General features: G+C 39.5%; 1 protein-coding gene and 1 long non-coding RNA gene across 13 annotated transcripts in view; one reads left to right on the forward strand and one right to left on the reverse strand.

The window, feature by feature from the left end:
* LOC309658226 overlaps positions 1-25289 on the reverse strand; it is a 477715-nt gene that overhangs the window by 207298 nt on the left and 245128 nt on the right. The gene's annotated exons all lie outside the window — the stretch shown is intronic.
* LOC309658162 (ELKS/Rab6-interacting/CAST family member 1-like) overlaps positions 1-25289 on the forward strand; it is a 108044-nt gene that overhangs the window by 78554 nt on the left and 4201 nt on the right. The window contains 1 exon segment of the mRNA XM_082456462.1: positions 21234-21367. Coding sequence (XP_082312588.1) covers positions 21234-21367 — 134 coding nt within the window.

A 25289-nucleotide genomic window follows, 5' to 3' on the forward strand; every position in this document is an offset into this window, starting at 1 on the left:
AGCTTAATGTCTTCAGAAATCTCCCATAGGGAAATTAATATTAAGCTGTATATAGATTTGGCGTAAACTAGTATACAATTCATGAGGAAAATGGTTCCTTAAAGCATTTCCTTACTTTTAAATTTATAGTCATGTATCTTTGATCCACGAAGGACAGTGTTGGTGAATGTGGTCTTGACGTAGCTGGAATAGAGGAGAAATGAGTGTGGTGACTGTGTGTGCTTTCTTGAGGGAGAATGGGTTGTGTTTAAAAAAATGAAAAGAAAAAGGGAAAACGAGATGCTGCGAGTGTTGTAACGGAAGGCGACTGGTTCTTTATCAGATCCTGCTGGCTTCAGCTTGCTTTCTGGGGGGGGGGGGGGCCGCGCTTGTTTCTTCCTTCGTCCTCCTAGATGAATTTCACTGATTTCATTTAAAAGAAGAATAAATCACACCGCTTTACATAGTCAGTTCTATTAGGCCATCTTCCTAAAGTTTCTTGTGGGCACAGCACCTTATAATTTATTACAGTCTTGATAGAAATTTTGATGGTTACCTCAAGTTTTTACTTGACACTGGAAACATTAGAATTATATATAGTTATTCTATATGCAGATTTTTTTTCTCCTAAATTTATTTCCCAAGAGCTAAAGTTTGATGCCAAAGTGAAATATGACTCCTGAACTGTAAAACAGTTAAAAAGATCCTTAAGGTTGCTCACTCTCGACAGGAATAAGCTTAATTTTTCTTTTTTCAGGGATTTTCTCGTGTCTCATATAAAACTTTGCATCTATATGAGATTTCAGTGAGTGTCATCATTGATCTAAAATTATTCTAACGTAATGTGTCATAACCAACAAAAATAAAAAAGATCATTGGGAACAGTCATTTAGATAAATGATTGGCCTCTCTTTGACTTTGAACATTGTCTGCATTCTACACTGTTTTCCAAATGCCAAAGATCCGTGGATTTTTGTAGATCCCTTCAGGAGTCTGTAAGCATCATAGGACATATAAAGTATGTCCAGGAGGTGTGTCAGCAGACCTACATTCCTCTCACGGATCCACCACGTATTTGCTGTGTGGTTGTGAGGAGTTTTGTTTGTCATTTTGTTTCTCTGTTTTTCATCTGTTTATCTTATGTGATGGCAATCATAAATCTTGTTATCCTTGCCTTTCATTATTCTGACAATGAGTTTTAAAAAACTCTCGTTTTAGTACTGAAATATTAGAAAACATTAAAGTGCAAGTTGAAATGGTGCTTGCATTCAAGAAATAAACTTCTTGTTTTAGACTCTTAAAGTAAAATTTAGATCCTGAAGGTGAGCTGGATGGCACTGGCTGTTAGAAGTCTTAAGTATTTGGAGGATAATATCGATACTACTTTCAATGAAATTGATTAATTTTCAAAAAGGGAAAACTGCCTGTTGTTATGAAAAGCAGTAATGAACCTCAGGGGCTTCGTACTGGGGTAGGAATATGAAGCATGGCTACTTTGCATCTCTTTCTGCTGAGCAGTGTTGGAAATGAATTGATGTTTATAGAGCCATATATTCTTCAGTTTATAGAGCCATATATTCTTCATTATTGCTTTTAGATTGCGCCTTTGGGGGTGGATTTGATAGATTTGGAATGAGAAATAATGGGTGTAATTAGGAAAACATTATTTTCACATTTGAGAAAATTATTTCAAAATTTTCCAAATGAATTAGAGTTCTGTTTTCTACAGAATAACTGAAGCTGTCAGTGTTTTTCTGCTTTTGCTCCTGGATGACTTGGGTCTAAGACATGGACTGGGGTGGGTAAAGGAGTTGTCAGTTCTAAGATGGGTGTGTATAGAACTAAGCTGACTGACGTTGTAGGATCACAGTTAGCTACTTAAACGAGAAGGGGAGCAGCTAGCCTTCTTTTCTTTTCCTTTGTGTTTAAGAAACTACTTTTTTTCCTGCCCTAGGAAATGGTAAATTTTAGACAAAATTTGTTCTTTTAAAAACTTACATTAAGGTACAGTGGTGTAATCTAATATGAAAATACACTTGTTGAAAATCTGAAATTACTAATTTTTGTTGCCAGTGCAGAATCTGTGTGACTCCTTTCCCTTCTCTAATCCTGTGCTTTAGTCTGTGAATAATATTATTTCTGAATATCGCCCTAAGTTTTTTCTAACGTTCTCTTTCACACTTTCTTCCTGGATTTGTTGTTTCCTTCAGTCTTACCTCAAGGTCAGTATGCTTGTCCTAAAACAAAGATATGTAACAGAACATTGTATACTAACGTTGTCTTGAATTCCTATAAGCAACTGAAATGATGGAACGTATCCCAGGAATGAGATGTCTAGAAATTCAGTTATGAGTGCAGAAGATGTCATGAATCTTAGATTTATCGGAAGAGTGGATTCACGGTTCTGTGCTTCAAAAGATAGTGAGAGTGGTCAGAAAGCGAGAATCAGACTGACCAGGTTTGGACTGAGAGAGAAACGAAGATGAAAGGAAGCCACTAGAGGAATGAGGAGGTGAAAAATATGGCTTTAATTTTATTCTGTTTTCATCCAGAGACATTCTGGCTGTTATAGGGAAGATTAACCAAGATGGCGGAGTAGAAGGACGTGCTCTCACTCCCTCTTCGAGAGCACCAGAATCACAACTGGCTGCTGGACAATCATCGACAGGAAGACACTGAAACTCACCAAAAAAGATACCCCACATCCAAAGACAAAGGAGAAGCCACAATGAGACGGTAGGAGGGGGCGCAATCACAATAAAATCAAATCCCATAACTGCTGGGTGGGTGACTCACAGACTGGCGAACACTTATACCACAGAAGTCCACCCACTGGAGTGGAGGTTCTGAGCCCCACGTCAGGCTTCCCAACCTGGGGGTCCGGCAACGGGAGGAGGAATTCCTAGAGAATCAGACTTTGAAGCCTAGTGGGAATTGATTGCAGGACTTCGACAGGACTGGGGGAAACAGAGACCCCACTCTTGGAGGGCGCACACGGAATAGCGTGCACATCGGGTCCCAGGGGAAGGAGCAGTGACCCTGGCGGAGGCTGAACCAGACCTACCTGCTAGTGTTGGAGGGTCTCCTGCAGAGGTGGGGGCTGGCTCTGTTTCACCGTGGGGACAAGGACACTGGCAGTGGAGGTTCTGGGAAGTACTCCTTGGCGTGAGCCCTCCCAGAGTCTGTTATTAGCACCACCAAAGAGCCCAGGTAGGCTCCAGTGTTGGGTTGCCTCAGGCAAAACAACCAACAAGGAGGGAACCCAGCCCCACCCATCAACAGTCAAGTGGATTAAAGTTTTACTGAGCTCTGACCACCACAGCAACAGTCAGCTCTACCCACCATCAGAGCCTCCCATCAAGCCTCTTAGATAGCCTCAACCACCAGAGGGCAGACAGCAGAAGCAAGGAAAACTACAATCCTGCAGCCTGTGGAACAAAAACCACAGTTACAGAAAGACAGACAAGATGAAAAGGCAGAGGGCTACCTACCAGATGAAGGAACAAGATAAAACCCCAGAAAAACAACTCAATGAAGTGGAGATAGGCAGCCTTCCAGAAAAAGAATTCAGAATAATGATAGTGAAGATGATCCAGGACCTCGGAAAAGGAATGGAGGCAAAGATCGAGAAGATGCAAGAAATGTTTAACAAAGACCTAGAAGAATTAAAGAACAAACAAACAGAGATGACCAAGACAATAACTGAAATGAAAACTCCACTAGAAGGAATCAATAGCAGAATAACGGAGGCAGAAGAACGGATAAGTGACCTGGAAGACAGAACGGTGGAATTCACTGCTGCGGAACAGACTAAAGAAAAAAGAATGAAAAGAAATGAAGACAGCCTAAGAGACCTCTGGGACAACATTAAACGCAACACCTGCAGAGCTGGTGCCCAGGCAGGGTGAGCTCTGGAGGAGAAGGCTTCCAGAGTGCCCAACAGTCTCCGCACGGTGGCCCATCCGGTGCCAAACACCTGCCACCCACAGCGAGAAGTCCCAGAAGGGTTCGGGCTCTTTGCCCTTGGGCCGGGTTTCTCCGCGGGCTGGGCTTGCCTGTGGCCCCCGCCCCACCCCCGCCCCCACCTGCCCTTGCTCTGTGACACGTACAATGGAATGTCACAGCAGCAGGCTGAGCTGTCCAGTGCGTGCTAGACCTCGAGAAGAGTTAGAAGCTAGGGAGAAGCTCTCCCACTTTCACTCTCTTTTCTCAGATCAGGCAGGCAGCAGCTCTGATATGGAAGCTATGGACACCACACCTCCTTCCCAGGCCGGCGTTGTCCATTCTGTCCCCGTTTTCCCCGGCCCCGCATTTACGGCTTCGGCTGCCATTGGTCATTCAGCAGGCGGCACCTCTGACCCCGAAGCTATGGACACCACACCTCCTTCCCGGGCCGTCACTGTCCATTCTGCCCCCGTTTTCCCCAGCCCCCCATTTACGGCTTCGGCTGCCATTGGTCATTCAGCAGGCGGCACCTCTGACCCCGAAGCTATGGACACCACACCTCCTTCCCGGGCCGTCACTGTCCATTCTGCCCCCGTTTTCCCCAGCCCCCCATTTACGGCTTCGGCTGCCATTGGTCATTCAGCAGGCGGCACCTCTGACCCCGAAGCTATGGACACCACACCTCCTTCCCGGGCCGTCATTGTCCATTCTGCCCCCGTTTTCCCCAGTCCCCCATTTACGGCTTCGGCTGCCATTGGTCATTCAGCAGGCGGCACCTCTGACCCCGAAGCTATGGACACCACACCTCCTTCCCGGGTCGTCATTGTCCAGTCTGCCCCGTCTCCAAGTAGAACCACTACCCATTTCACACCGCTGTTCCAAGTTCTGGGAACACACCACCCAGTGGTAGCAATGCCTCAGCCCGTGCCTCGACTCAGTTACCTGAAACGCCGGCCAAAAGATAGACCAACCTTTCAAAGTTATGACAGAAAGCTGAGTAAGTTTTACGCTTGGAATTGCAATTACTATTATTAACAAGCACAACTGTAGTGCTTAGACTACAACAAGTACTCTTCTAAGTGCTTAGCAAATATTAACTCACTCCTCATAATGGCAACCCTATAGGTACGTAATAGTCACCTTTTTTGGGGGAAACTGAGGCCCAGAGAGGTTGAATAGCTTGCCTAATGCCACACAGTGAGTAGGTGGCAAAAACCCAGGACTAAAACCAGACCGTCTAGACTTTCATCACTTTGCTGTGTCACCTTATTATAAGTTGTGGTTAGGGAAAGGACTAAACTGACAAGACTCTGAACTAGAGAAGGGAGAAATGAGAAAATGGGTGATCCTAGAAACTAGAGAGGATTTAGGCTCAGAAATTTCTGGTGATGAGACCCGGAAGAACAAGAACTTGGTTGGAATATTAACTTGGGGTAGTATCTGAATCCATCGAGAAATGGTCTTGTTTTCTTTAAAATTTAGAAAGGCCAGTTGGATGAAGATGAATGAAAAAAAAAGTAGAAAGGAAAAGAGGAAGGTGCCTTAAGTGAGACATAACCTCTTCCCTCTAAGTACTGGGGTGGGCGTCCTGTGGGAAAGGATGGCGCTCTCTCTACCAGGTTTGTCACCAGGATGAACAAGGAGAAACATGGCAACCACCGTACTGGTTTTGATGATCCCTCAAAACCAAGGCTTCAGTTTCCGAGAACGACCTACAGCAGCGTACCTACCATGTGTCACACATGCCACCAAGTGTGTTTCCAGTCACACATTTTAATTGGAGAAATAGTTCCTATGAGGTACGCGTTAGTTTCCTATGCCTGCTGTAACAAATTACTACGAATGTGCTTGCTTAAAACAAAACACACTTATTTTCTTATGGTTCTGGAAGAGAGAGGTCCAAAACCAGTTTCCCTGGGCTGGAACGAGGAGTTGACAAGGCCGTCCATCCTCCTTCTAGAGGCTCCAAGGGAGAATCTGTTTCCTTGCCAGCATTCCTTGACTTCTGGCCACATGAATCCAACCCCAACTTCATCATCACATTCTCTTTGGAGTAAAAATTCCCTCTGCCTCTCTCTTACGAGAATACCAGTGGTTACATTTGGGTCCATCCAGGTAGTCCAGGAGAATCTCCCCATCTCAAAACCCTTACTTTCATCCCACTGGCAAAGTCCCTTCTGCCATTTAAGGTGACATTCACAGGTTCTGGGGATTAGAATGTGGACATTTGGGGGCAATGGTATTATACTCAGTCTACTACAAGGTAGATACTATTATCTTTCTCAGATGCAGGAAATGAAGTTGAGGGAAGCAATTTGTCTCAGGTTTACAATTTCCAGAGTAGAGATTTAAATTCTGCCAGTGAGACTTTAGGACACACTCTAAACAACTTTAATCTGTGTCCTGAACTACTGCATAATCCTTGGTGAAGAGTCACACTTGGGTATCAAGACCCAATTGAATACAACACTATGTACTGTCTCACCTTTCACTTTATTTGCCTGGTGTATTCATAAGTCTTGCCCAGAGCACAAGAGTTCAGAAAATTGTTATGCAGGTTTACTAAGAGAACGCATTTACTGTTTGATGTGCATGGAGTAATGGAAGGTTTTTTAAAATAGAATATGCCACCAAGTAGTGTTATCACCATTTTACATATTTAAACAACCAGACAACAACAACGAAAAGCTACAGATGCAAAGGTGTCAGGGACATGTCTAAAGGTTAACTGCCAGGAAAAGGGCTGGAACCAGATGCCAGATGCCCAGGCCTGAATTCATCCTGTCCAGTCCTGATTAAGCACCTGTTCAGACGGCTTGTGGCTCATCACCCAACACCTGAGTCTTTATATCCCAGCTTCGAGACGGAAATTAGCCGAGGGATCACAGATATTGTGCTAATCACTAATTCGTAATCTGCTATCCCCATCCTTTGTGGGACAGAAGTGGGCACTTCTTTTTAATTTATTTATTTTTATATTTATTTTTGGCTGTGTTGGGTCTTCGTTTCTGTGCGAGGGCTTTCTCTAGTTGCAGCAAGCGGGGGCCACTCTTCATCGCGGTGCGCGGGCCTCTCACTATCGCGGCCTCTCTTGTTGCGGAGCACAAGCTCCAGACACGCAGGCTCAGTAGTTGTGGCTCACGGGCCCAGCTGCTCCACGGCATGTGGGATCTTCCCAGACCAGGGCTCGAACTCATGTCCCCTGCATTGGCAGGCAGATTCCCAACCACTGCGCCACCAGGGAAGCCCAAAGTGGGCACTTCTAAAATCCTTTTCTGCTTGAGAAAGAGCAGAGCAGCCTTTGCTCCTCTGGCTGTGGCCTACTGTGCTTTGCAAAGGTGATTTGGCAAGTGCAGCTGCAAACCCATCTCCAATATCACACATCTATGGAAAATTCCAGTCAGGTTTTAGACCCAGTCACAGTACATTTTCCTGAGGATCAGTAATGATTTGCTGAGGATCAGTAATGCTCTCCGTATGCTGGCTGACAAGGCCATGACCTCTGCGCTTACTATATACTCCCTTTGTCAGCTCCGCTCTGACACAGTTGTCTGCGGGATTCCTTAGGAATATTGAAGGTATTTAGGCACAATTTCAGGGGCCGCTCTTGCCTGTTTCCTCTCATTTCTTAATCAACATTTCCCAGTTGAGACTATAAATAATTCAACTTGGGTGGGTTATCAGAGGCACTCTTCCCTACTCTACTCCATTTGAATCTCTGTGCTCTTCAAGTTTCACATACGTGGCATCACATATTTCCCATCATCGCTGTTTTCAGCAGTCAGGGCTACATAGGTCATTGGCAAGTTCATTAGCCTTTCCATTTCTTTCCCTCTTGACTCTTTAAGAGTGATTTGCTAAAGACTGTCCGCTTCGATGTTTTACAAGGCTCAGTGGTACAGAGGCAATATTGGAATTCTGCCCTGGAGAAATAGACATTCTGTTAATTGTTCTTCTCCTCTTATAGAACAGGAAAGAGATTCATCTATCACACAGTTACTCAAGGTTTCTCTACTTGCATTGCCAAGAATCTTCATAAGACTGGTAGTACTCACATTTTCTGTTGGAAGGTAAGTTGCATTCCATAAAATTAAATCCACACCATATGAGAACTTTAGTCTAACCTCTCATCTATTGATTCATGAGGTTTGACTCACTGAGATTTTCCCTCCTCATACTATTGTGAAGAAAAGGAATTGTTGGCCAAATCCATGGTCAAATATTTATATTTTGTTTCCCAGTTTGTCAGTTATCTTTATGTTTGGGTTGCCTTTTGCTGTGCAGAATTCTTTAATTTTTATCAAGTCAAATCAACTCGCCTTTTTCTTTATGATATCTCAGTTTCATGTTCTGCTTAGGGACAGACTTCCTCATAACAAGAGTATGATTTCTCATCCTATCTTACATTCTTCTAGGTATTTGTTTCTTGCGATGGAATATTACCCAATGTATGCTACACATGCAGTCCTCGCTCTGAACAGTTTGCCCATGCATGAATTTCAGTTACCATGATTTAGTTAAATAATCCCAGGACCACAACAAAACCATCAAATTTCAGTTACTGCCATATTAACTGTGAGGAAGGGCATAAAGGACAAACTTCACAGCTAGTTCTTAACTCCACAAATCACCCGGGATATAACAGATGTGTATCATGGTCAGTGAACAATCAGGTCCCTTCTTTCAAAGTCTGTAGGTGATTGGTCACTGTGCATGTTATTCAGTTCACATACAGACAGCAAGGTCCATGTATTGCTTAGAATTGAACCGTTTAATCTTCAAGTATTTTGGAATTTTCCAGCTTTGTTTTTGTTCTTGACTTCCAGTTTGACCTCGCTGCAGTCTGAGAACAGACTTTATATGATTTCTGACATTTTAAATTTGTTAGAGTGTGTTTTATGGCCTAGAATGTGGTTTGTCTTCGTGTGTACTTCATGTGAGCTTGAGACAATGTGTATTCTGCTGTTGTTGAAGTAGTCTGTAGATGTTTATTATATCCATTTGGTCGATGGTGTTGCTGAATTCAGCTATGTGTGTACTGATTTTCTCCCTGATGGATTTGTCCATTTATGATAAAGCGGTGTAGAAATCTCCAGCTATGAGAGTGGATTTATCTCTTTCTCCTTGCAGTTCTATCAGTTGTTGTCTCACGAATTTTGATGCTTTGTTGTTAGGCACATAAACATGAAGAATTGTTATGTCTTCTTGGAGAACTGACCCCTTTATCATTATGGAATGTCCCTCTTTGTCTGATAATTTTCTTTGCTCTGAACTCTGCTTTGTCTGAGATTGATATAGCTTCTCAAACTTTCTTTTAATTAGTGTTAGCATGATGTAGCTTTCCCCAGCCCTTTACTTTTAAGCTATATGTGCCTTCATATTTAAAGTAGATTTCTTCTATTTGGATCTTGTTTATCGATCCTCTGTGACCATCTCTGTCTTTTAACTGGTGTATTTTTATACCATTGGTATTTAAAATGATTATTGATATCATTGGATTAATACCTACCATATTTGTTACTGTTTCATATTTATTGCCAGTGTTCTTTGTTCCTTTTTTACATTCCACTCTTTTTCTGCCATTTCTCGGTTTAATCAAGCATTTTATATGATTCACTTTTCTCTTCCTTGAAAATCCAGACATGATGCACTGGTGAAGTTCACTGCAGTACATAGTCCTTTAGAGATGTGGTGTTACAGAAGCATTGCATAGTCTTATGATTAGGTCTCAGTCTTATAATGAGCATGTGCTCCTCAGCTATGAATGTCACAAGTGCCTCTCAGTATTTTCCCTCACCTTAGGTGAAACACAGTGGCCGGCAGGGCTCACGGTAGGATATTTCCCTTCTCCCAGGTCAGTTAGGCTCTGACAAAACCCCATAGGTTAGGCCTCTGGTAAAACCGTTTCTCCTGAGGGCAGGCCTTATGAAGAACAGCAGAATGCTCTGGTGTATTTCAAAATTGCTCCTTTCACCCTCCCCCTGCCAGAATTCCAAGGGGATTTTCCTTTGACCTTCACCTGGTAGAGCTCAAGAGACAAAAGTCGCAAAAGGATAGGGGCTTCCCTGGAGTTTTTACCTCACAGACTTTTCCACACAAGCCTCCAGCAATCCTTCAAATATAGTTCAGGTTTTCCTACCTCACCATTGCTTTCCACAGAGATTTCTGCTCTTGGGTTTCTGTTCCGGTAAGTTGTTATTCTCTGTATCTGCCATCTGCCTCTCCAGTTTTGGGCACGGTGATTTTTCCTGTGACCTCACTTCTCTAATGAATCTAAGAAGAATTGTTGATTTTTCAGTGTGTCCAGATATTTACCTGTTAGGACAGAGTGGCAACTTCCAAGCTCCTTCCTTGCTGGACTCAAAACTAGAAGTCTCATAAGTTTTTTACAGTGGAATAAAACATGTTAATTTTCAATACTTCTAATGTTTTAGGTTGCACTGTATTAACTAAATACAAGATTTACTAATTTTTTTAAGTCTATCTATAACTTTATAACAAGAAAGTTTCTAGTGTTTTTGTCAGAAAGATTTTAAGGTCATAGAACAATAATATTTTCCCCATCAAGTCACTGAGATCAACTTTGCACAGTTCAGCTTCTGTGATCATTTTTATAGCTCCACAGTGAAGACAGCCTGTACTTTATTTACCCTATATTTTATTTCTCACATATACATGGGTTCCTATTCTGCTTTAATAATCTACTGATGTACTGTTACAGCGTATTAGAGTCTTTTAAACTACTGAAATTTGGAGTGTGTTTTGATATTGGATATGGACATTTCTTTCCTCATTCCAACTTTATCCTACTTGAAAAAATCTGCTTTATGGTGATAAATCCCTCTTGATCATAATGACTTTTTAAAAATATGTTGCTGGAATCTATTTGCTAATATTACTTAGAACTTAAGATCTTCAAAGAAATGTGCTTCTCGTTACTTTTTGGGTAAATTTTCCATATCTGATTTTTGTATTAGGACTCTTCTAATTTTTTAATACATTGGAAAATAACTGATGTCTTTCTAAGGTGTATATCTTTGATTATATTTTCTAATTTCATAAAGCTACTTGTATTCTCTACTCAAAACAGGAGTAAATAATGGCTGCATATAACTAATCAGTAATCAGCCATTTTGTCCAGATTTTCAAATGTGTTGGTATAAAGCTGCCATAGTATTCTTTCGTAATTAAAAAAAAAAAATTCTCTCTGTGTTATAGCTAGTCCCATCTCGATCATATTTGCCAAATATTGCTTATTTTATTGGTCTTTCTAAAGAACAAGCTTTTGGTTTTATTTGCCAAGTTTACTGCTTTTCTTCTCTATTTTTGACTTTTCTCTTGATTAATTTTGTCCTTCCACTCTTTTGGATTTACCTTGTTCTTTTTCTACGTCTACTGTCCAATGCCTGTAGCTTCAAGAGCCATTTTCAACAACTCAACCAGCTCTGCCAGCTGTGTCATGCCCACTTCATCATATGCCATTAGAACTTAATCTCATACACTGGGTGAAGACTCAGCAGCCTTATTTTGCTTTCAAAATTGTTCTATGGCCTTGGATCCGTCTTCTTCTCCTAAATTACCACTATCATCAGGGAAAATTCTAGTGGGCCTAGAATTCTAGGCTTGCCTTTCCTCCAGTTTCATAATAAAAGAAAAAAACATTTCCACCCTTTTTTTGATGTTGATCGAAAATTTAGCAGCACTTCTTTGCCCTGTATTCAAATCCCGAAATATAAGCAAGCCTTCATGCACACAGGCTCACTGAAATGTCATAATTTTAAACTATGTATGACCTTGAACAGTGACCTTTCCAAATACTCCACACTCTTGCTAGGTGTTCAGAGTTTTTCATTCCTACATCTTTTACACATGGTCGATTTGTGTCGTAAGTTCTTCCTCCCTCCCACTTCTGAGTGTATATCCAAAGGAAACATCATCATTTTTGAAGAGATATCTGTACTCCCACATTCACTGTAGCATTAGTCACAAGAGCCAAGGTATGGAAACAACCCAAGTGTCCATAGTAGATTAATGGATAAAGGAAATATGGTATATATATATATACAATGGAATATTATTCAACCTTAAAAAAGAAGAAAATCCTGTCATTTAAGTCAACATGGATAAAACTGGAGGACACTATGCTAAGGGAAATAAGACAAAGACAAATAGTGCATGATGTCACTTATATGTGGACTCTAAAAAAACAAGGAAATAAATCAACTCTTCCCTCCCTGGACATTTTCCTCAGCAGAATCTAGCAGCCTCTACTATGAGTCTTATCTTTTTTTTTATTGTTTGTACCAGATCACAACCCCAGGGAACCTATGTATTTTACCAATGTATATCTAGATTATAGTTTACCATTGTTCTTTTTCTTTGTAATTCATTCCTTCCACTTCTGGCATCAGAACCTCATTTTTCCTTTGGAGGAGTCCTTGTGATTCAGGTAGGCTGTGTGTCTCCTCCCTAGGCTGTGTGACTTGGGGTTGGCTAGACACAGTGTTTTATGTATACTCTATATGTCCTAAGTACTTATTTCTCTGTTTTCCATCATTTTCCCTCCAAATTTTAGTGTAGTTATTTTTTAACTGACATTTGTAATCCTTTCTTTTGTTTGACTAAGGTACTGTTCAACCGATCTTCTGAGTGCTTAATTTCAGCTTTTTTAATTCTAGAAGTTTCTTTTGGTTGCATTTCACAGATACTTTTTGCCTAAATTGTATATGTTGTCCTTTTTTTAATACATTAATCATAAATTTAAATAATAGTTTCATTGATATATAATTTGCTTTCCATATTATTTAAAGTGTACAATTTAATGTCTTATGCATCTACCACCACCATCAATTTTAGAACTTTCATCCAACCCCCAAAAGAAAAAGAATCTATTATAAGTCACTCACTCCCCCATATCTCCAAACCCTAGGCAGCCACTAATATCCTTTGTCTCTACAGATTTGTCTAGACTGGACATTGCATACAAATGGAATCATACGATTACTTAGCATGTTTTCAAAGTTCATGCATGTTGTAGCATGTATCAGTACTTGATTTCTTTTTATGGCTGAATAATAATAGTCCATGGTGTGGATATTACTATGTTTCATTTATCCATTCACAGTAAATGGCCATTTGGGTTACTTCCACTTTGGGGCTCGTATGAATAATGCTGCTGTGGTTGGGTTTACGTGCAAGTTTTGTATGCAGGTCTAGATTTGTTTTTTAAATTAACAGACTATTTCGGAGCAGTTTCTGGTTTACAGAAAAATTAAGCAGAAAGGACAGAGTTCTCATACTTCCTTACCTCTCAACCCAGTTTCCCCGATTATTAACATCTTACATTAGCGTAATACATTTATTATAGTTAATGAACCAATATTGATACATTATTACTAACTAATGTCCATGCTTTACTTTAGACCTCACTCTTTGTTTTGTACATTTTATGATTTTTGACAAACGTGCAATAACCTGTATCCACCATTACAGAACCATACACAGGAGTTTCTCTGCCTTTAAAATTCCGGGCTTCACCCATCCTTTTCTCCCTCCCCACAACCTCTGGCAACCACTGATCTTTTGACTGTCTCCACACTTTTGCCTTTTCCTAAATTTCATACAGCAATCATATAATATGCACGTAAGCCTTTGCAGATTGGCTTTTTTTCACTTAGCAATATGCATTTAAGCTTCTTCCATGTCTTTTCATGGCTTCATAGCCTTTTCTTTTTAGCGCTGAATGCTATTCCTTTGTACGGATATACCACAGTTTGTTTATCCATTCACCTATTGAAAAACACCTTGGTTGATTTCAAGTTTTGGCAATTATGAAAGAAACTGTTATAAACATCCATGTGCAGGTTTTTATGTGGACATAACTTTTCAGTTCCTATGGGTAAATACCAAAGAGCATGATTACTAGATCACTGTATGGTAAAAGTACGTTTAGTTCTATAAGAAACTGCCAAGTATCCTGCTAGCAACAAATGAGAATTCCAGTTGTTCTGCATCGTCAACAACTTTGGGATTTCAGTATTTGGATTTTAGCCATTTGAATAGGTGTGTAGTGGTATCTCACTATTGTTCTAATTGAAAATTCCCTGATGACATGGAATGTGTAGCATCTTTTCATATGCTTATTTGCCATGTGTCTATTTTCTTTGTTTAATCATAGTTGTTTTGTTTTGTTTTTTAACCGCCTACTAACTCTTGTCCTCCTGTGTCTATTTACATTGTCCTTTTTTTGTTTTTTTTTGAGCTTTTAATCATTTTGTCTTTTTCCTGGTATGTCCAATTATTTTTTATATTAAAATTGGGCTTAACTTATTTTAGGAAACTATTAAGATACCTCCACATTCTGGATGCTGTTATCGTTCTCTTGAAAAGATTTCCTTTTGCCCATGGCAGACAGTTCCTATAGGGACTGGAAACCTTAGTCCATTCTCAGTTTGAGCTCATTCAAAGCTGTTTTTCAGTCTGTGTGAAGGTTGCTCTATTTCTGTCTTGTCCTTCCTCTACGGGTGTTGCCCTTTGGGATTACCATGTGAAAGTTTGGATTCTCCCTATTCCCAACTACCCTTGTATTTGTTAGGCTTTAAATGTAATGGTTCCCCCAGCCCTGTGAGACTAAGGATACGTGTAGCCTGTCATTCCATTAGTTGTTGCTTTTAGCTTGAGCTCTTGCCGTTTGGCTTCTGTGGTTAGAGTCTTTTGAACTCCTTGGCTTTTCAGTTCCTAGGCTGTATGAGTTGAATCAGCAAATGCCCCAAGGAGAAAAGCTGCACCAAATGTCAAGCTTGCGTCTGTGTTTCCCTTCTCTCCAGAACTTGGCCCACATGTCTCGGTGTCTCTCGAACATTCGGATGCCGGCGAACAGATGTTTTCTTACTTTATCCAGGTTTCCTAAAATTTCTTTAGACTTCACCTGATCTTACGTTATTACTGAACTATCATCTCAATTACCCCTAGGAAGAAAATTTACAATTTTATGTTTTATTTTTTTATTTTCTATATTAACTCAGTTTCTGTAGAGACCTTTTACCTGATTGTTCAGTCTAGTTCCTGTGTTACCAGTAAGATGGAGATAGGTGGAGGCTAAGAATATTGGGGGGGAAATCACTGATGAATGATAGGTCTCGTTCTTTTTGGTTTTCCTCTCCTTATTTACTCTGGCAGCCTACGTTTGCCCTTCTTGATTTGACCCAGTTGCCCAAATAAGCAACCCACTCTGGCAAAGACCTGACTTTACTCTCATAAATGTCTGCATGTTAGGATTAGCTAGATGATGAACACCACGCCAAAGTTCTTTGTGTGACCAGTCAGAATGGCCATCATCAAAAAAAATCTATAAACAATAAATGCTGGAGTGGGTGTGGAGAAAAGGGAACTCTCTTGCACTGTTGGTGGGAATGTACACTGATACAGCCACTATGGAGTACAGTATGGAGGTTCCTTAAAAAACGAAAAATAGAACTACCGTACGACCCAGCAATCCCACTACTGGGCATATACCCTAAAAAAAACCATAATTCGAAAAGAGACATGTACCACCATGTTCATTGCAGCACTGTTTACAATCGCCAGGACATGGAAGCAACCTAAGTGTCCATCGACAGATGAATGATAAAGAAGATGTGGCACATATATACAATGGAATATTCCTCAGCCATAAAAAGAAATGAAATTGAGTTACTTGCAGTGAGGTGGATGGACCTAGAGTCTGTCATACAGAGTGAAGTAAGTCAGAAAGAGAAAAACAAATACCGTATGCTAACCCATATATGTGGAACCTAAAAAAAAAAAAAAATTGTTCTGAAGAACCTAGGGGCAGGACAGGAATAAAGATGCAGACGTAGAGAATGGACTTGAGGAGATGGGGAGGTGGAAGGGTAAGCTAGGATGAAGTGACAGAGTGGCTTGGACATATATACACTACCAAATATAAAACAGATACTAGTGGGAAGCAGCCACATAGCACAGGGAGATCAGCTCGGTGCTTTGTGACCACCTAGAGGGGTGGGGTAGGGAGGGTGGGAGGGAGATGCAAGAGGAAGGAGATATGGGGATATATGTATATGTATAGCTGATTCACTTTGTTATAAAGCAGAAACCAAGTCACCACTGTAAAGCAATTATACTCCAATAAAGATGTTTAAAAAAATGTTAGAGAGTAAAAAAAAATTCAAAAGAATTGGCCACACTCCTCCAACAGATTCTCTAACATTCAGCAGAAGAGAATTCACACTGAATCTGGTTTATGAGTAAAAGACAAGTCAACTTTAAAGTGGATCACAGATGACAACATTTCTTTTCCATGTGCCTGCTTTGGAGCCATATTTCTGCTGACCACTCAAAAACTTCCTCTTGAGTATTCTGATATATTAGAACCAGGAATAAGGGATGTTAGTGCTGGAAGGGTCAGCCGGTGGTCTGCCATTTAATTCACATATCCTTTCTGCACCAGACTCTTTTAAGATCATTGAGTTAGCCTAAGAATTTTGAAGCTGTGGAATTCAAGACAGTACATGACAATATGCCAATATTACTATTCTCCTGCTCTGACATTCTCCACTGATGGACAGATGAAGGAGAAGGAAGGGCAGTCACCAGTAACTGAGAGTAAATGAAACTGGAATATTATAATTCAGTATCATTTGAGTGACTGAATTGGCTGGCAGAGTGTTCTCCAGTGAAGGGTGAGGAAAGATTAATTCTGCACATGACACCACTACTGTATTTATACAAGTCTACTGGGACAGTTGTTTGCCTTGAATTGTTTTCTTCATTCATTTCGGTCAGACAGTTGTGTTGACTGATTTTCCTTTCTGATGTATGAAATGGCTGTTTGACTGAATTTACCATTTAATTTCCACTAATGCACTGCACTGTAAAAACAATACATTAGTCAAATTGGATTGGCAGGTATGAAAATGTTTACCCCAGAACTAGACAGAAATATAATATTGCCTTCTACAGAAATGTAAGTCATAGGCCCTGGATTTGGGGGAAATGTTCCAATTTTAACTATTTTGCCACTTTTCAAACATGTAGGGTCACTGATCCCATAGTAAAAATAAGAAGATCTGTGAAGTCCAGATAAAAATTGTTTTGTGTCACTCTGACAATCACATAACACAAAAGAAAAAGCTATTATGAGATAAATTTTACTGAGTTTCATACTTATCAAGAGGTGTTTTTCTATGTTAAACTTCTGAGTCTTATTCTACAAGTTCTTTAGGAACAAACACTTCAAATATATTCATAGAAAACCCTCTTTATTTATAATTTCATTCTTCCAATATTTATAGTTACTATGACAGGCCATTTCTCCATGTCCCATCCCATGATTCTCTGCTTCCATTGAACATTTGGAAATTGGTGGCATGAGCAGGAAAGTGAAGCAGTTTTTGAGATTATTGAATAATGTTGATGTTATAAAGACTGCTTTCTTCCACAGTTGACAAACTTATTATGGTACCGATGGTTGGATACTACTCTTAGAGATGAAAAAGGTCTTAAGGAATCTTCCATATTCCATTCACCAATCTGTGTTCTTGTTCAAAGCAAAATTAATTCCTTTCAAAATTAACATATTAGCTTAATAATAATTTTTTTTTTAATTTTTATTTATTTATTTATTTATTTATTTTTGGTTGTGTTGGGTCTTCGTTTCTGTGCGAGGGTTTTCTCTAGTTGCGGCAAGTGGGGACCACTCTTCATCACGGTGCACAGGCCTCTCACTATCGCGGCCTCTCTTGTTGCAGAGCGCAGGCTCAGTAGTTGTGGCTCACGGTCCTAGTTGCTCTGTGGCATGTGGGATCTTCCCAGACCAGGGCTCGAACCCGTGTCCCCTGCATTGGCAGGCAGATTCTCAACCACTGCGCCACCAGGGAAGCCCTTAATAATAATTTTTAATCTTAAAATAATCTATCTGTGAGAATGGGAATTTTTGGTGGGAAAAAGTGACAGAAGATGGGACACGAAGAGAATTCATAGAAAGACAAAACAGAATTTTTAAAATGGTGGGTACGAACTTATGTTTCCAACTATATCAGTTTACCTTAGGAAAACATACTAGAAAGGCCAGATAAATCATAAGCAACATTTGACTGTAAGCGTTAGAAAGCTACTGAGGTTAGCCATGACCTAGAAGAGTAAAATAGAGAAAGAAACTCACTGAAGTGAGAACAATATTCTGCACATGCTTTTCTAGCCCAGTCATTTAGAAACTACCGATGAAGAGCAAAAGTCTGAGAAACCAAATGTGACTCCTAAGAGGTAGAAAAGCCAGTAGATCTTAGGACAATGTCATAGGAGTAAGGAAACCAGAGTTGGAATTGAGAAATAACAAGGCAGCTAGAATTTTAAGGACCAAAATCACAGAGAGAGTAAAGATTCAGAGAACTGAGCTGGATTCAGCAACAGTGTTCCCTTGCAGTAGTTTCCATGTATAAATAGGTAGACGAGGCAAGATGCTAAGAAGTCAAACGAAAGCTAACTGAAGTCAAAGCAAAGACTTAGTTGGCTCATAATGCTGAAGAGACAAAACGGGGGTTCAGAACCTAGGAAAGATTTCTGGCCCAATGGAAAACTAATGATATGAGCTAGGACATTGAAAGTCTCTACATATGTGTGTGTGCGTGTGGGTGTGTGTGTCTGTGTGTTAGGAAGGTTGATGCAACATCTACATTGAACCTGATAAAGAAGGAAAATGAGCATGAAGTTGGTCCAGTGACTGAGGTAGGTGATCTTCCCCTCTGCTCCCTACCTAAGAATAGGAAATTCTCTCCTCAAGAAAATACAGTTGACCCCTTGAACAATGTTGGGGTTAGAGACGCTGACTCCCTGTGCAGTCAAAAATCCACATATAACTTTATGGTCGGCCCTTCTTATCTGTGGTTCTGAATCTGAGGATTCAACCAACCACAGATCATGTAGTACTGTATTACTTATGGGAAAAAAATCCATGTATAAGTGGATCTGTGCAGTTCAAACCCAGGTTGTTCAAAGGGCAACTGTAATGTCATTCAGATTCTCTACAACTTGTCATATCCCAAGTCTGGTATTCATTCACTGAAGAACCACCAAGACTACCAAGAAAAGGAGAATTAAATGAATAAAAAACAAAACAGAATCAGAATCATAGATGACCTAAACATTAAAGTTCATACATATTTTGGTAAATGTTATCAAGTTCAAGAAAATAGATGACAAGGTGGAGAATTTAACTTGACAACCAGAAACTAGAAACTGATTGAACTGATAGAAATAAAAATTATACGAAATTTAAAACTCGGGTAGTGGATTGGACACAGGTAAAGAGAGGTAAGTGAACTGGAAGATAGAGTAGTAAAAATATTAAGACTAAAGCATGGGAAACGAAAAGAATAAAAAGTACACAAAAGCGCATTTGAGACATACGGGCCACAGGAAACATTTTTATCATATGTGTAAACTGGAGTCCAAAGAAAAAAGGAGAGAGAGATTGGGAATGAAAACAATATTTCAGAAATAACAGCTGAGAGTTCTCTAAAACTAAAAAGAATATATGGAGCCATACATTCAATAAGCACTAAAAAAAATGCAACAAGAATAAATACAAAGAAAACCACACCTAAGATCACCACAGTACAATTCATGAATAACAAAGAAAAACATGACATCTTAAAAGCAGCCCCAGGAAAAAGAGAGAGATTCCTTTCAAAGGAACAACAGGATTAAGATTACAGCTTACTTCTCAACGAAACTGATTGGATACTAGAAAATAATGGAATAACATTTTTAAGTGCTAAAGAAAAGAGCTGCCCATTGGGAATTCTAGAGGCAGAGAAAATGTTGTTTGGAAGGAAAGATGAAATAAGGAAATTTGCAGACAAACAAAATTTAGAAAATATGTTCTCATCAGAACCGACTGAATTAAATTATAAACGGAGACCCGCAGGCAGAAGGAAGGTTATCACAGATGAAAATAAAGACTTTATAAAGAATTATGTATAACAGAAAGGATAAATAAGTGGATAAACCTAAATAAAATCTAACTGCACGAAAGTAATAATAAAATATATCAAAAATTAGAATGCATTAAAAACAAACGGAAGAGGAAAAAAGTAGTCAAAGAAATTTAAGATCTCAGCATTGCTTGAGAAACAGTAAAAAAGCTAATAAGTCATGGTACATGTGTAACTGCTACTTATGTAAAAATAACAAGCTAATACAAGGGAAAATGGAATTTGAAGAAATCTAAAAGGAAGAAAGAAGAGCAAAAGGAACATAACAAGGTGGGACAAATAGTAAACAAGGAGTAAACGGTCTATAAGAAAATAACTGTAAATACTCAAATTAAAGGACAAGGATTATTGGAACAAACAAAAAACCTAATTCTATGCCACTTACAAGAGACAAGAGTCAGACTGTAGATTAAAGGATTCAAAAATTATGTCATAACAATAATTACAATTGAAGATTTTTTAATGTTAACACAGATTTGAAAGCCAAAATTATCCCTGGCGATAAGGCAGGATAATAAAACCCACTGTTACTTTACAAGGAATATATTATATATCTAAACTTCAATGCAGTATATGAAGGGAAATTCCAAAAAACTAAGTCGAAATAGAAAAATCTAAATTACCTAGATCAGTAACATAGAACCACAACAACAAATCAGCAGATGATAGAAGATCTGAATACCATCATTAAAAACTCTGGCCTAAATAAAACCCTGCACCAACAATGATGGAATATATATATTACGCAGAAATTTTTAGGTGCACATGGCACATTTATAAAACTGACTATATGCTGGTTATAAAACAAGACTCCGAATAAGCAAGAAATTAAAAAATATATAACCAATATTTTACCAAATAGTTGGATATTAAAAACATACTTCTGATCATTATGTAGGTCAAAGATAAAGTTGCAATGGGAATTAGAATTTTATTAATTGAATGATAATGAAAATATGCCATAACAAAACCTGTGGGTCGCAAATAAAGCTGTGGTCAGAGAAGTTTATGTATTCAAATTATATTCTCTAAATGTAAAAGATAACCTATCACCCTGAGGTAGGCAGCTCCTGAACTGTACCTGGTGGGGAAGGCAGGGCAGAACTTCAGGAGGCCAGCTGAGAGCACGGTGAACACCATGTCAGGAGCAGTCTCCAAGAAAGAGCATTTAATGTACAAAGGGATAACTAAAATATATTTAAGAGCTAGCACCCTGACTCCTCTTAAGGATGACTTACGTTGCCGGGGAAAAAATAAGAAGTGCTCGATGTAGAAGGTGAATAACTTTATAATTCCCAGGAGGATCGTGGTACCAGGACCGCAGAATGAAGAACTTGGAGTCCCCGTGGCTAATCCAGCGGAGGGAAAAGGAGAAACACAGACGGGAGAGAAAATAAAGGGAACCCTTGGTGCTGCTCCAGGCCCAAGCCCAGGTATGTGCTCTCTCTCTCCACATCTTAAATAAAAGCCACCATGTTCCTCAGTCTTTCAGGTACTTAGAATTTCTCTTTAGAACCTGAAAATGGGGTCAGGTTTCCTGTCTGCATTGCTACAGTACAAAATAGAGGCAGGATGCTTGAAATAGTTCTCCATCTGGCAGAGGAGGCCTTGAAGCTGTGAGCCACTCACTGCGAACCAGCAGGACATGAAGGATTCTTGAGCAGATCTGAAGCTACTGGGAGGCCTTTCAGGAGTTAAATCCCATAGTAAATACTGTACCTTCAATGGCCCCTTCTCCCTCTCTGTCCAGTCTTCCTCCACGCGCGTGGGGGCCCAAAGGGGTTAAATGAGCACTCTTTGACTTGTACTTGGTGGTCCCAGAACTTGACTTGGGCTTGGAGACTTCCATGAAAAGTCTGCCTTCCATCTACTGGCTTGCGTTTCTTGGTCTCTCTGCTCCAGGCTAATTCCTTCAACCTGCTTTTTCCATTTCTGCCAATACTCCCCCTCTCCAGACCTTCCTAATGCTCTTCTGGGGCGGGAGGAGGCTTACTGAGGGCAATGTGTATTTCTAGAGGGAGAGGTGACCACATGACTTCACAGTGCTCGTCCCCTTGATTATTCAGTTTCTGTCTGGATTAGTCGTGGGTGTTTGTGCACCCCAGCCTCACCCCCAGGAGGCTTTAGAACACTGTCCTTATCTCAGCACTGAGCCTCTCTCTAGCCTCCTTCCCTCTCTCTCCTTACCCACCTTTACCCACAGACTCTCAGGCTTTCTGGACCTCTGAGGAACAGAAGCACTTCACAGAACCTCTGCTACAGAACCAAACATATTGAAATGACTCTTCACGAAGATATTGAAACAACAGAAAAAGAAGACATGACGATTGTTTCTCCTGAGGGTTCAATTACCTAGGGGGCCTTTAGCAAACTTTGATCGATACATCTAACCCTTCCTTCCTTGGCAATAGTTGATCACACTGTGAGGAAAACAAGTTAGAGAATGGAAAAATAATATTTGGATTTCAACGAAATAAAAAAAATGCAGGGAGTATCTTTGACTTTTGCAAGGTGAGAAGAGAGTTTACATTTTGATTATTTGATGGCAGGAATCCCTTTTAAAACAGGGCCAGTCTGCATGATGCATTTAAAAATCAACCTTTTCAAATATAGCCATAACCCCCACAAGATTTCTTGATTTCTCGGGGGTCAGATAAACCATCACATTTCACAGTGGTGCCCTGTACATGAAAGTGATAAACATAATCTGGAAGCACAGCAGTGGCTAAAAATATGGAGCTGGCAGCCATTCGCTGAAATGATTTTTTGCTTTTAATTCACTGCATAAAATGCTCATGTCCAAATTCAGGCAGGTAGATCTTACCAACCATCAAGAGCTTCAACCCTGCCAACAGTTAAGTATGCACTTTTAAACCCTACTTTGACTGCTCCAGAAACTTCCTGGGTTTCTTTAATGCCTCTGTTACTATTTCCTTTGTGTCATTTTGTTTTTCTTTCAAAACATAGCTGTGTGACCTTGGGGAAGTTATATTATTTCCTTGAGACTTGGTTGCCTTCTCTGTGAATATCTGGGTATAATTTTAGTATTGCCCGATAGACTTTTCAGTGATAATGAAAACATTCTATATCTGTACCATGCAATGCAGTACTCAATAGCTACATGGAGCTAATAAACATCTTTGAAATATGGCAAATGCAACTGAGGAACTGAATTTTTAATCTTATTTTTAAATTTGTTTAAATATAAATAATGCCACGTGGCTAGCATCTGTTGACAGTACAGATCGATCTACATAATATTTTAAGGACACTCTCCACTCAAAAACTCTACCATTCATTAACTCAGCCTAAATATTTTTGCCCTCTGACAAACAGAAAATAATTTATGCTTCCCCTGAAATTATCTGTCAACAAGACCTTTATCAGTTTGGGGTCATTCTATTCTTAAAATTGACTTTGCTTTATGAAACTTTAATAATGTTGGAGTTTCCTGCCCTTGGTACCACCTTTGTGATGATGGGAGATATTGTGGATGATCAAGGACCATTTCAAGAGATCATGGAGAGAAACCTCCTCCTGGATTTAATTTCATTATGAGGATGTCAAAATGCTAAATTACTTAAAATAAAACCCATACCGTTTTTATGCTAAGTTATATTCTACATGTAGCTGGAAAAATGTTAAAAATATTTTTAAAGAACTGCACATCTATTTTTGAAGCTGATTTGGCTGTTCAAGGCTTGCTAGCACTTTATCCATCTCAGTACTATTTCACTTCGTAAACAAATGCAGTTGCCATAATTGCTGCATATGTGTCTGTGTGTGTTCCCTTCTAGGTTATATGTTTTTGAAGTTGGAAACTATACTTATATCACAGCCCCTATGTAGAGCACAATATCCATTGCTAATTCAGATTGTGTTTTAAGATATGAGACAAAATTTAAGACTTTTATTATAGTCATAAACATCTAGCAAACCAACCAGAAAATAAAAGCTAATTTTCGATTGGTTGGCCAAGAACAAAAAAGAGAGGAATACCTAGTGCAAAACCATATCTCTAATAACTACTGTTGGATTTAGAGCACACACATGCTAATAAACTTATTTTAAAATAACTTCTTATCAAAGATTTGAGGTTGGACCTGAAAAATTATATCAGAAGTGAAAGTAATCATGTGGGCTGACCAGCCAGGATCACACAAAGTAAGTGTATACTATATATAAAATAGATAAAACTACGAGGTCCTACTGTATAGCGCAGGCAACTATATTCAATACCTTGTAATAACCTATAATGGAAAAGAATCTGAAAAAGAAATATATATATCTGAATCACTTGGCTGTACACCTGAAACACAACATTGTCAATCAACTATACTTCAAGTAAAACAAAACAAAACAAAGTAAGTGTAAAGGGAAGTATAGTTTTATAAATTCACCTCTGATATTCAATGGACCAACTGAAAGACAACAGAAACTACCACTTTCTAGGAGACAGGACACGGCCAGCAAACTAGGCCGTTACCCTCGGTAACGGTCATACCTGCCAAAAAATATACAGACTAGCCTGCATTCATGAATACATAGGAATTCTTCATTTATCTGGCATTATTAGGCAATGAGGTATTGTATGTTAGGAGAAGTTTTTTTTAAATGACAAATTTAAGAGGAGTTATTTTAACCTTCACTCGGTAATTTTTTTCTAAAATTAAGAAATGTATCCACTGGTGTATCTAATATTTCCTTGATAACTCGGGGTCATCAGTTCAATCAACATTTGCATGAATAATGCGAATGGAAACAAGACAGGCATGCTTACTGAAACTGAAAATGACATAGCACTGGCTGGAATAACTGATGAGACAGCAAGATAAAAACAAAAATGAAAACAAACCGTGATCAAGAAACAATCAGTCAGGTTCTGACTTTCTGTACTTAGTTTCAAAAAGCGATACCACAAATCCCAGCGAGAGACTCCAGCATCATTAGCTGTCTTTCTCCTTTGTTTCCACTTTCCTTTCCTTTTTCTTCTACCCTAGATTGTTCCAGGAAGTGCTTATAGTTGCTCGCCAGACAAATTCTAATACTTGCTTTCTCTCACGCAAACTTCACCATATGTCCATGTGATAAACAGTGTGGAGGTAAAAGACAATTCATCACAGGGACATCTACTATGAAAAGAAAATTAGAAACTAGCTTCTAAACATGCAGAGAGAAGGGCGTGGTGTCAGGCCCTAATTTCCTTGCGAATTCCTCTCCCTTTCTAATAGACGTTCTTATTTACCCAGATCCCTTTTTATTGGTGTCCTATTCCAGACTGCTCCACTCCGCCCATCCTCATCCTGAAAAATACATTCACACTCTTTTGTGACCCTACTTATTTGCCCATTAAAT

This window comes from Balaenoptera physalus (genome assembly GCF_965194825.1).
Source record: "Balaenoptera physalus genome assembly, chromosome: 3".
NCBI lineage: Eukaryota > Metazoa > Chordata > Mammalia > Artiodactyla > Balaenopteridae > Balaenoptera > Balaenoptera physalus.